General features: G+C 36.2%; 1 protein-coding gene and 1 long non-coding RNA gene across 2 annotated transcripts; one reads left to right on the top strand and one right to left on the bottom strand.

The window, feature by feature from the left end:
- Positions 1 to 5,297: 5,297 nt before the first annotated feature.
- On the top strand, positions 5,298 to 9,206 carry LOC121646694. Its single transcript, XR_006011679.1, has 4 exons — positions 5,298 to 5,486; positions 6,001 to 6,138; positions 6,462 to 6,489; positions 6,596 to 9,206. It is a non-coding gene; the product is annotated as an uncharacterized LOC121646694 (long non-coding RNA).
- Positions 9,207 to 9,260: 54 nt separating this feature from the next.
- Positions 9,261 to 13,505, bottom strand: il10ra (interleukin 10 receptor, alpha). The gene is made up of 7 exons (XM_041995840.1): positions 13,282 to 13,505; positions 12,599 to 12,719; positions 12,138 to 12,307; positions 11,870 to 12,015; positions 11,543 to 11,708; positions 10,962 to 11,080; positions 9,261 to 10,757 (listed from the first exon to the last, which is right to left on the bottom strand). Exons 1-7 carry the CDS (start codon positions 13,367 to 13,369, stop codon positions 9,834 to 9,836), a joined length of 1,734 nt encoding a protein of 577 aa, XP_041851774.1. The 5' UTR covers positions 13,370 to 13,505; the 3' UTR covers positions 9,261 to 9,833.
- Between the last annotated feature and the right edge of the window lie 2,403 nt (positions 13,506 to 15,908).

Below are 15,908 nucleotides of genomic sequence, written 5' to 3'. Positions count from 1 at the left end.
GAGTAGAGTGAAAAATTGATATTATTCTGGAAGGCCTTGCAGCCTTGCCAATCTTTTATCATCATTATCGCAATGTTGGAGGATCAGCTTACTTCCCATTGTGGTGTTGTGGTAAGTTGATTTCTTTTCTTTTACTGGAAATTTTGGTAATACATTGTCGTGCAATCCTAAAAAACAATTCCGCAAAATAGTTTAAAAAAGACAGTAAATGCTGACACAGTGAACACCCACAGGCTCAAACACACAAGTGCAGGCTTCAGTTGTAAGACAGGGCATGTTTAGTCTGTTTCCAGCATTAAAAGGCTAACAGTGTTTTGTCAAAAGATGGAAATAAATGGAAAAGACCTTTTCACAGTGGAAGAGATATTAAATCAAAGGCAAGAAGGCATTCTTATTAAAACATAAAATCAGTCTTTTTTTTGTCTGTTTTTTAAACCTAAGGAACTAAAACAAAGTACATTATTAAGTACTGTGATTTTTTCCACATCCTTCTTAGCAGTGATCTCTCTCTGTTTCCCTTCCTTGTCTCACATTTTCATGGCAGAAGCAAGTCCCTGATGAATGTGCATTTTGTGTATCTGCTGCTCTCTAAACTCCTTCATATCAAATATTTGGTTGCTGCATTACATTGCTTGCAGATTTTTGGCTTCTTACTCCAGTTTGTTACCTTTTGTTTATGTACTTTGAATACACCAACCATCAAGTGGACTGCACCACCGGAGCTTTGCCATTGAGGAAGGATTCCAAATCACATCTCATGAACAGTAATCATGGACTTCACATGAGCCATTTATTGTATGAAATAAATCACTTCAACACTAATGCTTCTGAATCAGTAATTAAAAGAGAGGAGCCCAGCTCTTACATTTCAAGCTTTGTGAGTTTCCTTGAGCTGCTGAATTATGTTCACAATAAAATCTTGTTGTAAAAATACAGAAAATTGCCTAAAGTCAAGTGATACCCTTTCTATATTTGCTTTGTCTACATAGCAATTCAGTACTCCATATTGGTAACTGGAATTAACACCAAATTCGAACATAACCTAAAAATTTTTTTAATTGATTTTCTATCAGTTGAACAAGTTGGAGTTTATTGGTTTAAGCACATTTCTATATATAGTTTAATAAATAACAAAGTAATAAACATAATAATTAATATCTGTTATACATCTGTGAGGACCTAAGTTTAGTAATTCAATGGTTACATTGTAGTGAAGTAAAAAGCTTTATAACCCAATGTCTTCTGAAGTAATGAAAGGAAGTATAGATTGCAGGTGGAGTTATGAGTTATGAGGAGTTATGTTCCACTGGTGCCTTTGGAAGTAATTGTAAAGACATGAAAGATAGAGCTGAGAGCTTATAGCTCCCATATCTCTTGATCAACAGAAATCACATTTTTGGGTGTGTAGATTTCCTGTTTGTGCCACAGTCATGTTTGATTGCAAATGCATTTTTAAAAAGCAATTACACAGACATATGGTTAATAGGACACATTTTTTTACATTACTCCAGACCAGTAGATCCCAACCATAAAACCAAATATGGTTTCAGCAGGGGTTGGGACACGGGGTCAGTGGCTTTTTAGTATATGCATGAAGGGGGTCCCTGAGGAAAATAGGTTGGGAACCACTGCTCCAGACCATTATTACTGTTGTACCTTATGCACTATTTTTAGGGGCGGTGACCTTTAAACAGCTGATGTGAAAATGCTCCCAGGAAATTAGTCCATTGACACAGACTTGTTGAGTGAAGAAGACTTTATGTTCATAAGGCCTGCATCAGAGTTACAGCCCTGTGCACCTGAGGCTGGAAAAAACAGGATGGAGGAGTCTTTGCTCTTGTTTTGGACCCAGCCTCTCTTTACATCGGTCTTTCAATAATCTACAGCCCGATTCATCTTCTGCACCTGTCTATAAAGCTCTGAATGGTTTAGGATCAAAATACATCAGTGACCTATAGACCCAGTATAAACCAACAGTACCAAATCTCTCAGGACATCTGGATCCGGTCTTTTATCAGTTCCCAGAGTCAGAACCAGACATGGAGTAACTGCATTCAGCTATAACTCTCCACATGTCTGGAACAAACTCAAAGAAAAACTCAGCTCAGCTGAAACACTTGGTTTATTTAAATCAAGGTTAAAGACCAGCTTGTTCTCTGCTGCATTTGAATAAAGTTTTTCTTAAAAAGTCCACGTAATTTTTTACATCCTCTTACTCTGTTTTCTGTTTCCTTTTCATCCACTGCTTACTGTTGTTTTCAGTCACTGTTTAGTTAGTTGTAAGCACAACAGGTGATTGGTGAGATTAAAATGACAAAAACTACTACAATATTTTCCAGTAAAGCAACTTGAAGGCAACAGCAGCAGAAAAATGGTCAATTTCATAATTAATTTACTTAAAGACATTAGTGGTCAGGACAGGACACAGTCTCAGGTCTCCCCACTTGACTTTTGGGCCTCTGGTCCACCTAAAAACTTTAGTCTCAGTCCCACTTTAAGTAAACCAAATGCAGGAAGCAGACTACAACACACGACATCATGGGTACATCATGGAGCATTGTGGGTAATCTCAAACCAAAACAAATGTGCCCTGCAAGAGAGTGTTGCACAACAGCCAGGTGAAGTGGCTCGCAGTCAGATGTGGAAGACTGAGGTAAAGTTTTTGATTAAAAAAAAGAAAAAGGGACACACAAAAGGGCTTGGAATTTGTTCATTTATCTTGTCTTCTTCATCTTCTTCTTCAGTCATTGCTCATGCAGCGCTGCCTTTGGTTAGGACAGGAATACTATATGAATATTTGTGGTTCGTTGACTAAGTGCAATTTTTAAAGCAACTCAGACTATAGTTTTCAATGAGGATTACATAGCAAGTTTTTAAGCAGCTTTTACAGTTTGGCATCATCACACATTAATATTATTAATATTAATAAAGTTAATACTAATCATAAAGCCCCGGTCACAAAGTGGGGAAACAATAATATTGTGTATCCCGTAGTAGTTCTCGTTTGTATGACCTTAATCATCACACAGATGCTGTGTTGTGCCAAATTTGCTATGCCAAGGGGAGGCTTATGGGTATATGGCTCCTCTTAATCTGATAATCTGATTTGTTTATTTATCTATTTACTTTGAATCATGGAATTTATGTAATCTTGCTGGACCTGACCGGAGGGGACAGAAAAAGAAGAAAGACAGCAAAAACAAGCAAAGGGAAAGCAGAAAGAAGAAAGAGGAGACAAAAACAACAAAGACAAGGGCAACAACACTCTTAAATCTAAACTATCACCAGACAACAAACTGCTACACTTGTACATCACTATTTCCTATGGCTTTTACAGAAAAACAGAGCTGCCACGTGATCAAGAATTCTTAGATAATAACCCAAATCAAAAAGACATAAAACATATCACAATAACAACCGAAGTACCAGATACAAACTCAGAAAAAAATAAAATATAAAAAAAAATCTCTTAGTGTATAAACCCACTGGATAACTCAGTGACTGTGTCAGCATACAGAGTATGAGGAATGAGGAGTGATCAGGGATGAGGAGTGGTGAGTGAGATCGCAAATGCGACCATGCCTCTACCGAGGCTGGAGGCAGACCAGGGCCTGCCCAGAGACCCAGGCTATCAGCAGCAACCCCGGAGCACGAACCCCACTTACTCACACCCTCCCCAGCGCTGTACCATAAGCACTCACTGTCACACATCACACATTACCCTCCCACCATTTCCCATGGGGGGATGTCCTGGGCGGACCAGAGGACAGCAAGCCCCAAGTCCGGTCGCCACCCCCACCTTCATCTTGTCTAAAAAAGTTTTTAGGGTATATTTCATTTACAATTAAGTCCGTGTCTGGAGTTTGGGGAAAAAAAAAAAAAAAAAAAAAAAAATCAGCACTAGCCGACATATATGTAAAAATTCACGGTGACTTGCTTTAATAGTGATCTTGAACTCAGATTGATATATGGGGGGGTGGGGGGACATCTTTGGTTTGATCTACCAACATTTATATAAAAGCATATCTTGTTGATCAGTGCACAGGATGGATGTCCATTATATCTATGTTAGTAAATGGAAGGCCTCTAATGATTTGCGAAACCTACATTTCAAGGCCTGTGTTTGTGGTTAGGCCCATGATGTCAGAGTGTGAGTCACACATTACAAAAACAGGAAGCTCGCTATCACTTTGAATAGATGAGATCTTGTGGATTAGATAAATATGCTTACGAGCTGTCTCTGGCAGCAACTCTGACATAATTTTGTAGAGATTTGTCACTGCTTGGCTATTTCACATAAGTTCATTGCTTTTAAAGCTGTATGTCATTTCCATAAGATACATGTCAAAATCATTGCATTTTCAGAACTGAATTATATAAGCATGCCAAAGAAAATAACTTTAAAATCAAACTCAAACGATTTACTTTTGGGGCAATGCTTCTGAGAGTGACTACTATCTTAGAGAGTAGTAAATACTATTTAATAATAATAATAATTAGTTTTACTCAGTACTAAATCACAATTTAAGAAATCTGAGGACACTTAAATATGAAAAAAAATCCCTTTTGAGCAAGTACTGGTGACAGTGCACTGCTGCAAAGACTTTTACTTTCCTTATACATTGAAAATATAATGAAAAATTACATGCATTTCTACATTTTTAGTGCAACAGAAATTTGTGAGTTGAAAAATTATTCAAGAAAGTTGACTGTCCCACACATAAAACAGCAAGTTATCATCAGTGTAAATTGTTTAACAATTGATTAAAAAAAAAAAAAGAAAAAGAAATTTCTTTTATAAATTGTAACTCTCTTAACTCAGATGTTTCTTTCTGACTCACCAGGTGTTGCTCGATTTTTTCAGCATCAATAAAGAGATGTAGTAACTTGGACGTCCCACAGGAGTCATAATGCGCCACCTGTTAGGTGTAACCACTTACTTACTACTGGATGTAAAGGTAACCTGATGGAAAAAGGGTATATCCTTAACTGAAAGTCATCTTATTAGTGTCTGAGGAGGAAACTGGTTGTCTTATAGACAAAGGCAAAAAAAAAAAAAAAAAAAAAGAAAGCCAGAATATCATACTTTCTCTGGTTGGGTTCTGGTTTCCAATTAAAACAAATGGGCTAAACAAACAGTATTGTAGTTCTCCTAAGTGAGCTTTTAAAGCAGGACTGTGAGAAAAACGGGTCGTCAGAAGCATTTTGTTCTAATGTTTGCTAATAATAGGAGGGTGAAAGGCAGACAGTGCAGAGAGAAAGAAGATGGACCGGTTTAAAAGAATGACTGGTATGGGGACATGGCAAGCAGACGTCAACCAAGACAGAAGAAGTGAGAGCACTCTGTTGTCGGTCTTCACTGTTAAGACAAATCATTTCACAACAACCAATGTAAAATAATTAACACCAAAGCAACAGAGAGAAAAGGAGAAGAAAGACAAGAGATAACAGTGGTCATCCTGGCTTGTCAGCAATGGGGAACAGTGGTAAGACTCTTTTGAGACAATTTCAGTTCTGCTAAAGTAAATGCAAGCGGCTTCCAGGAACTGCTTGATTCAAATACATTTTTCAAGCACTATATATTTACACTTTTGAAAGCCTTATTTTCTTCCTAGGATTTTTTTTGTCTTTAAAATATATTGTTCAGTTGCAGATTTGGTCTAACACAGAAACCAAGATCTGCTTGTTTGCATATTACAAGCTGTATTAGCCAACAACAGAACTTCAAATCAGCATGTGGATTAACAAAGAAATCTCCGTGTGTGTCTGCTACATGTATGAAACACAACTAGAAAGTTAAATTGTAATCTGCTTCGTTTTTGTGAAGAGTGAAAACTGTAATCAACTCTCTTCACACTCCATTTTTCAGTCTCCCTCCAAAGAAAACCATGGAAGACTGCAGCCATTGTGTCAATTGATCTTACGATTTAATCTCATCAGACATAATATTCATATATATATATATATACTTTTTTTACCACATTGTGTTTATATTTGCAGATAGCAGAGTAGTAAACTCAAAAGCAGTTGGCATTGCTGTGGGATTTGGGATCTTGGCCATCCTCTTTACAATTGGTATTGTTCAATTTTGCTGCAAGTACAAATGCAAAAAATTGAAAAAGTGCTGCAAGAAAAAGGGTGAGTGGTAGATTCATTAATAAGAACATTAACAAACAGATCCCCCTTTATATATTTACCATTTGATTTTTAATACAGTTTGTACCAGATTATGTTTACCTCCTGTGGGACAAAGGTGCAAATCTCAAGGACAAAGATCTCTAATGTATACAAAAACAAAGCAAAACAAGCAAACAAAAAAAACAAACAAACAAAAGAAAAAACAAACAAAAAAACCCAAAACAAAACAAAACAAAAATAAAAAAAACTAGGATACACGGTTACATGGTCACCTAACATTTAGCACTCCACTCATACTCATTATGTTTCTTTTTTTCCTGTAGATCCATCATTGAAAGACAAAGTCCTTACGTAAGTATATTTTTTTCTATTGGTCTTTTACATGCAGATTTGCAAGTTTTATTTCCTCCTTTAAAATGCATTGTGGTTGTTTCGGTAACCTTCATCTTTTTTACAGCAAGGTTGGCTTAAAGAAGTCTTCTCCTCCCTTCTCCATCAGCAGCTCTGTAAAATGAAAATTGGGTTGATACTGGCAACTACAAAATGCAAGACACACCCATCATCTATTGCTATCCTGCACTATGTATAATTCTGTACGTGCTGTACTTTAAGTTAATGTTTAAACCTAATACAATGTTATTCTGCATTTTGTATTATGTTTGAATGAGGGTACCTTTTTAGTTTGTTGGTGCTTTTGAAACATGTACCTGTCCCATAGCCAATGCTTTTTAAAATCACATCTTTTAAACAAAGTCTTTTTATTTATTTAAACTGAAAGCAATGCATTTAATATGATTATGTAAATGCAACAATGGATTTTTATAATCCTGATGTAACTTTAAAAGGGCAAATAAACATGTATATATGTATAGATATTGGTTAAATGTCAGGATCACTTTTGCTATTTGTCACGAGAAACTGACAGCATGCTGTGGTGTGTCTTGTGATATTAAGTTGAACGCACCCACCCACATAGAAAGCAAGAAAAGGAAGCAGATACATTGCATTGCTGATGAGAACTTTTGAGGGGAAGGCAGAATATCTCAGCCACAGCAACCAGACAGATCAGTTTTCTTGTAAGCTGCAGGTGACTTCCGTCTAAATTCACATATCTACTGCCTTTCTGATACTTTCTATGGTAGGGTGAACTTTGATGTCTCATTGTTTTACCTTTTAATGAAACTAAATCATGTTCCCTGTATCTGAGGTCATTTCCATATATGAGCCACCTGCAGTGGAAAAACATGTTATAACTTAGTTGCATGTCTTATAATACAATTTTGAACACTTTCTCACAAAGCTTTGGATGATTTCAGACTCCCCTGTCTGCAATTGAGTCATGTTGTTTCAAACCTCTCTGTTTCTTTCTAATCATATGTGGTCAAAAAACAGTATAATGTTGAACTTCAAAATAAAAATAATCCCTTTCAAAGCTGTCAACAGTAATAGTTGTGTATGGTAACTGCTCCCATTTTCATGTGGCTTTGTGGATGGAGCCTTTATCAGTCAACTATCTGTGGCTGTGCTGATTTGCATTGACACAAATATATCATGCATCTGCACAACAGCTGGCAACCACTGATAATTGGATAGGCATCGATGGTAATCCTGAGTTAAAGTCTGAAATGAGTTATGAGGCTTTATCTTATTGTACAGTTGTCTTTTTTTTATAACCTTATTACTCTTAAAATATCATTTGTCTCAAGCAAATCTCAGATCATTTAAATATTTTACATAAGCCAAGTTCAAGTTTTAGATGCTGAACAAAGTCTCTCAGAAACATAACTTTTTAAAGAAAGTAGCAGGGTCAAATCAACCTACTGGGGAACCTCAGGGCAAAAGAAACTCCATGCGATCACTGCACTCTTGTTTTCAATATTTGTAGGTCGATGTCAACATGTTGATGAAGACACAGAGTATTTTTTATTTAAAAATAATGATAATAAAATAAATAAATAAATCTTCTCATAATCAGTATAGAAAACCTTGAAGTTTTAGAAACCTTGTAGAACAGTGTTGCCCAGAGGGGGATCAGATGTTCTAATGAACATAATGGACATATTATCTGGGACTACACACATCCCCAAAAGAGGTTAATTCTTAGTTCACATCGGACATTACCTATGTCAGAAAGGCCTGGTCTCATGACACAATGTATGAGTAATACTCAAAGTAATACAGGGTGCAATTACGCCACGTCCTTTTTATTTTTGTTTGTCATTTCCAAGCATTTACTGTAAAAAGTGACACATGACCAAAACTTTTACCCTATACTTTTGGTGTTTCCCTTTGATGATGTAAAATAAGATGTTAAAAGCCAAAACATATAACTCATAAGATGTAATTTTGCATCCTTTTTTCTGTGCATTACCATGTACAGTAATGAACAAACAGGAACTTTCCCAGTTGTTCTTGACTTAATCACTTACACAGTACTTTGCAGTTTTATTCTCAGCCTTTAGGGTTAAATAAAGTTGTCTATCTTTCCCCTTTATTATACTTCATTTTACATGCAGAGAAAAGATCACCTGATTTTCTTATCATTGTTCCTGGTATCAGAAAACATTTAACCCTGTTGACATTATTTCCTCTCTTTGCTCTACATGTGATGTGGGACTTTTTTAAATGGGTGGAAGTGTGACTAAGGAAGTGTTTGTGTCTCATTTTAGAAGCGTCTCAACCACAGACCTGGTTCCCTGTACTTAATCTGCATTTGGGGAACCCATACAGTGCTGTGATATCTAACGTTTCTTCCGCTTAGTATCAGTTTGTTGTTTCAGGATTTTCCTTGTGTTTCCCTTCGTCATAGTTTCTTAAATTACTGCATTGTTTACTCATCAGTTCTTTTTCTGTGTGTGTAAGCATATGGAATTTTACAGAAGAGTCAAAAGAAGCTGTTTTAATTAGAGTCAAAGGGCAAAGTCACTAGTAGCAACTGCAATATACAATAAATAAATAGACTTTTAGAAGCATCTAATAAATAGTCTCAATGAGGAAGCAACATAAAGAGAGGTTTGCATATGAATGTAAGAAATAAGTTACCTAAGTTGGAGAGAGTTGAAAAATATTATAAAAAACTTTGCTTTGCAACCATGTAAATATGAACAAATATTTCCTCATTATAGATTTTTGTTTGTACTTTATTTGCAATATCTTGTGTAATGATGATATATTACAATAAAATACAGTCTCACAATATTACTGATAAACAACAAGTTCATTATAAGTAACAACGTGAGCACAGCTAAAAACCATAAAAAAATTCCAAGCATGGGCAACTGATAAACAGCGTTGTTGCTGGAGGAGGTGAAATCTGGAAATGTTCAACTGTAAGACCATTTTTTGTCAGTGCTCCCCACACCATTTTCATTTCCTGCATCTGCATTTTACTCAACTGTAAATATGCCCCCATGAGACTGGCATAAATAGGCCAATGAATATATGTTTACTGACTACAAGCTCCCAAGGCATCAACTAACAGTTACCAGCCAGCAGCTGCATAGTTCAGTTTCCTTCCTGTTTAGAAGCAGTCTGTTAGTTGCTAACTTTCCTTTTTAAGGTTTAGTTTATCCTCTCTTGCTTTAAATTTAATGACAAAATACTGCTTCTGTCTCATTATTCAGGAGGTGTGGTTTTGTAGAAGAGGTTGCATCAGCTTATTTTCCATAGATAGTGTTGATGAATTCTACAATGTATTAGTCTGTTGCCAGCTCTACGTCACAGAGACAGAGTGACACATTGTTCATATTAAAGTCCTGTCCACACTTGACCAGTGGTAGAGAGGTCAGCAGAGGAAAAGCTTTACTTATTTGTAAAAATCTTGTGTCCATGTCATTTATCATGACAGTGTCCAGTTGTGTTTTACTATGATAACCTGAAAATGTGACTGTGCTTTCATAAGAGTCCACCAAGTCCCTTTTGCTGACCAGCAGTTCATTTTCAATACAGACACCGCTGTACTGTTTAGTAACTTCGTTTTCGTGAAGGCCAAATTTATGGCACCAGCTGCACTGACCTGCTCCTGAGCAGATACATGACTGAGGCCCAGCTCTGTATCCTGTCACAACTTCAGCCAAAATGGAATCTGTAGGTATCTGTTTGAAGATGTCCTCATCATCACAGGCATGGATCTTCTGTACTGCAGCAGGGCTCTGGCTGTGATAATTACCCCCAGTAACAGACTCCAATAAAGGCACACTATCCTGTCCATCCAGGCTCATTGAAGAAGACTCAAGCTGGCAGCTCATGCCCATCCCACTGTCTTCATTTTTCCTAACTGCTTCAGATTCAGTCATCTCATCTTTCATGGGGTAATTTGTCTGAGAGCTAGTCGAACTCTCTGGTCCTCCCATGCTCCCAAAGCCGCTGTCCTCTTGTCTCATTGGGGGACTACTTCCACTGGTTGTAATAGAATTTGACACCATGCTGACTCCACTATCCATGCTGGTCCTCCTGTCCTCTTCTTCTTTGTCCTCTGTTACAGTAAGATGGGTCACAGGAAGTCTGACACAGTTGTTCTCCTCTTTTCCATAACTGGAAAGAAACCATCCTTTGTCTGTAACCACCTCCACAATTCCTTCCGCTACAGAAAGTGGAAGCCAGCCACTTACAGGAGATTTCTAAAGTGGTTCAAAAGAAGACAAAGGAACTATGTTAGTCATGACCTGTAAGCTATCTATGCAAGGATATTGTCAAGAATGTGACATTCCCAACTGTGTTTGTGGTTTGTTTTTGCTTTTTATTTATTTATTTGAGTGTTTTTTTTTTTTTTTTTTTTTTTTTTTGTGGTTTTAAAAACTTGTTCTATCAAATTTTGTAATTACCAGTGAAGAAGGTGTTTTCGCTGGACGTTTCAGATAACACAAGAGGATGCTTGCTATAATCGCAACTACTGCTAGGACACCCAGAAAAGATAGAGATGATGTTGCAATTATGAACCATTCTGAAAAAAGCAAAGACAAAAATACATTAACTAAGTGAGATAACAGACATCACAGAGTTGAGTTTGCATCATGTTGAAACGCATCTTGCCTCTCTTACAATTGCTGTCAAATCTAAGGGTTGGAACCACAATCGGATTGCTACAATCTGATTAGTTCCTACAAAACCTCAGTCACCAGCTACTGGTTGTTTGACTCAATATTAAAGGTGGAGCCTCAAATCTCAAGCCAGTATCAAACCATTGATAGCAAAGTACTAAAGTCACAATCCTATTTGTAGTTAAGAAAATAAGTAGCTTATTTCCTATTAGCTGATTAGCTCAATGGTAAAATAAGTAAGAAAACCTAACAAAAGTAACATGTTATAGTTTTTTGGGTTTATGAGCTGGGTTTAACACAGTAACTTTTGTGGTTCTGTCAAGCATTTGAAGCAGTGATGTTTTTATTCCAATAGTTATTTTTACCTTGTTCTGGTAGGAGCAGACACTGCTGCTTTGACACACTGCTGGTGGAGAGAGCTCCGTTGCCTTCTACCTTGATGCTGACACAATATTTTCTCCCCCAGTGGAGACCATTAAAAATCTTCGTTCTCTGATCCTCCACCTCGTCTTTCAGGTAAGCCGTGGTTGTCTGGAAAAGTGAAATCAGTGATCGGTAAGGACTGTATTTGGATGTAGTTCTTGTCAATTTGTTTTAAAAAGCCCAGTACTGACTGTGATACAGTAAGTACCAGTGTTTTTAAAATTATTGATAGAAGGTTTGTGCAGTTGAACATTTTCTCACATATCTACCTTATTCTCTTGTCCCATTTCATCCAAGTAGATGGTGTATGTGACTCCATATGGAAAGAGTTTTTTCAGAATGGGTTTTTCATGAACATACACTGTAAGCGTGCTGGAAGTAGCCCACAAAGTGAAGGAGGGAGGTAGCAAATCACCTATGAACAGATAAAGACACAAAAATAATCATCATTTATCTATTTATCATTTATCATCATTTTATTATCATTATTATCTGGATAAACCGTGTTATTATGACACACCAAACTGAAAGGCTTACTGTCATTTGGCAGAAATTTCTTGAATGTCCACGTGGACTCATCATCTCTTGTAACCAGCTGAACTCTGACCTTGTACGCGATACCATAGTTATGTATCAGACTGCTAAGGTGACAGTAGTTCTTTGTGATCCTTGTGCAGTGGGTTACATCAGCCCATTCGCCAACGTACCTAAAGACAGAAAACTTATCAGTCATAAAATGAAGGAAGTGTAATCACTGGAAAACACAGAGTTTGCTGACTGCTGAATGTTTATGTTAATGTGTATAACTACAATAAACCGGTCATTTGAACTCATTAAAATCAGCTGCACAAAAATCAGAGTAAAAGAAAAGCAATTTCATGCAGGTCAGAGGTAATCAAAATAATAGTAAGCACTATAAAAGTGAAGCAGAAGGAAGTTGTTTTAACAGGACACTCAAATGTAAAACCATTATGCATATATCAGGAAATCGAACGTACTCTGTCATTTGCACATTGTAGGAGAAATTTGAGGGAGCGTCTGTTGGAGGTTTCCAAAGTGCAACTACCTCCCCATCTATAATATTCACCTCCAGTTTGTCAGGCTGAGGGACTTGCATTCCTATTACAAAAAAAAAGAGAAAAAAATTAAAGTTTCCCCAAATGTAAAACACTGTTTATTTTAAAACAGTGAGACAGGATGCAATTAAAATATCAAACTATTATGGAAATTCCTGTAAACCATTATGCTAAAAAGGATATTTTAAAATATCTTTGCAAAAATTTGGGTGCGTATAGAAAACAGAAGTCTAGCTGATGGAAAGCGATGTGGTCATGTAAATCGTTTATGGGATCTCCAGTCACATGGGATTTTTTGTGAAAGAAGGAACAGAGAATTACTTATTTTCAAGCTTGACATTAGTTTAAAATGAAAGAAAAAAACCCTAATATTTTCATGCTAAGATAGAGATCAAGTTTGTGGGGTTAAAGCAAAAGAGAAAATAAGAAAATCGGATTCTTTTAAAAGTTTACAAATAATCAGACTGTGAATGACTCCACAATGACAAATGAAGAATATAGTCAAGCTTAATTAAAATTGACCAAATTTAAATACAATGCCAAATGAAAACAAACACATTAACCAATCAGACTAAAGATACAGTGAAATAAAATTGATGAATTACCTGAAACTTGGTTTATGTAGAGAATTAAGAAGGTAAGAATTGGCATGTTGCTTTTCATATCCTTTTTGAGTGATTGAAAAGATGTCATTGTTCAGTCCAAATCCATCCAGTAACCACCAAAGCAGTCCCTCTTTCAAAGCTTCAGTGTAGAAACATTATAACTGTACTAAAATCGAAGTGTGACTGTCAACACAGAGGATGCAGCTGGGCTCTGGTTGTCAGTGTGATGTATGTTTGTCTGAAGAAGTAATACAACTCACCTCTAATTTTCCCCCGCAAATAATTCCCCCTCCCTTTCAGATGATGAGTTTCCTGTTGTGACAGTATCACTGACGCTGTAGCTAGTTTCACATCACTCCCTCTCTTTGAACAAACCCTATTCCTCTTTTTGTTTCTTTTAACCTTTCCATGCAGCTAGTTAAGTCTGTAGAGATATAATAACCTTCTGTTAAGAACTGTTACATTTTGTTGTTGTTTTTGTCTTTGCTTAGAGATGTGGAGCCAGAGAGGTAATAGCAATAGTCCTACAGTTTGAATCAGCAAACAAGCTTTAGTCTTTGGTTGCCTTTTTATAACTACCTTCTGCTTGCGCCTTTTTTGACCAAATACCACTTATCAGTTTCTTCCTGGAAGAGCTTGGGTCTGTAAAGCCTCAGTTGTGGTTGGCTGCACTATAAATGTTTTTTTTAGTGTTAAAAGACAATAAAAAAAGATATAGGCAACAATAATGTACATATTAATTATGGAAAAAACTTTAATTAAAGCCATCCAATAAAAATGACCATATGTGATCTGTTATTAAAGGTTAAAAATTGGTAAAAAAAAAAAATTGGTTATACAGCTAATAATCTTGACTTGAGTGAATTTAATTTATTTAAGCAGAGAATCACATTACGTTGTGTTTCAAAGAATGTCAGTGGGTTTTCTGTGATAAAAATAATGATTATGAAAAGGGGAAGAAAAAGAAGAAGAAGAATTCTGAGAAAGTAATTTCTCTTCATTGCAGTTAACTATTGCACTTCAGTTTCTCACCTCCTCTACACATGCTGTTTTTTTCTCCCTTTTAGTTCCTGGTACAAGCAAACAGTCCCTCCGCAAAACACTTAACTCTTTCTCCAGTGTCATTTTTTGGTTTTTGTCTTGCACCTAATCAGAAAACTGCTGAGTAAATTTAAGCTGTGGGAGGTCTGCAGGAAATATCAGAGGTCATCTTGGTGAACAGAAGAGGGGACTTTTTGGGATTACTGTATGCATAAAGTAAAAGAATGGATAAAATGTCACCCTCTGGTGGTGTTTCAAGGTGAATCATAAAGTGACTATTAGGCAGTGCTCTAAAACAACAACTCACTGTACAATTAAGTATCTCGTTCAGTGATGTTTTTACTTTTGATGTAACAAAGATCTGTATTTTTTTCCATTTAATTATTTATCTTGTCTAATAATAAGAGGAAACATGGAGACCTTGATGAAGGGGAAATCCTATAAATGTGACAACTTCTACAGTGTTCAGCCAGGTTCAAATCTGGGACATTGTGGTTACAGTACGTGGTGCGTGTCTTGGACCACAAGTAACCCCACTGATCCACATTCATGACTGTACACATGACTGTATTTTATACTTAGAATGAAAGTTGAAAGACACAGAAATAAAAGGAAGTAAGCTATTCATGTACAAGATGATTGTTGTGGGACTTTCAGACTAAAGTCAGGTAATCCAGATGTGATCTTAATGTTCAGCAAACAGTATCAGAAGTGACAGAAGTAATAACATCTTCTGACAACATGGGAAGAAAGAAATAAGTGGAGAATCATGAAAGACTTTTAAGAGGAACAGCAGAACATGTGGAAAGTACATGCAAAAGCAAACAACATGGGGAAATTAGCTTGAAAAGTTTCAGAGGTTACTGAAGAGACTGAAATGTCATCTATAGCTGAGCGAAAAAAAAAATTTGGTTAATTTTCCCAAAGCATACACTTTTATTTACTTTCATTTGTTCACCAGCTTTTTACCCCATCTCTTCTTCCTTATCATGAAATGCAATTCACACGTTCTCCATAGTGTCTTGTGCTATATGTCCCCACATCTGGCTCAATAACAACATAAAGATATTTCATTATTAGAGGAATTCTAAGCAAAATACTGAAGGGGCAAGTGCCACAACTTTACAGTATGAGATCATTTTCATTTTAACTTCACCCCATAGAGAATGTCTCCTGTGTTTTTAAACTTGTTTTAACTTTTAATAATCCCTGGTTAGAGTTAAATGTCTTTGTTAATGCAATGTCAAGACCTGGGAAAGATACCCTTACAAAAAAAATCTACAAATAAACTTGTACATAAACTTATCATATAGTGGTGTGCATTTCAAGCTGTGGAGAACAGGATTGAGAGAGTTTTTTTTTTTGTTTTTTTTTTCTTTTTAACATACTTCATTGTTTAATAAGAACAAACCCTATTTTATAATAAGAAGATCCAATTTTTTATTTGGTTTTCGTTTGATTTAATGCCTCCATCTAACTTCTTTAACCTTTTTAAATGGGGTTATTTTGTTCTAAATGATTCAAGCCTCTAAGACTATTGTAATTAGCATTTTGTAGCACTGATGCTTGTACTGATGATTAATTTT

This window comes from Melanotaenia boesemani, chromosome 9, assembly GCF_017639745.1.
Source record: "Melanotaenia boesemani isolate fMelBoe1 chromosome 9, fMelBoe1.pri, whole genome shotgun sequence".
In the NCBI taxonomy this organism is placed as follows: Eukaryota; Metazoa; Chordata; class Actinopteri; order Atheriniformes; family Melanotaeniidae; genus Melanotaenia; species Melanotaenia boesemani.
This window is presented reverse-complemented; position numbering and strand designations above follow the sequence as displayed.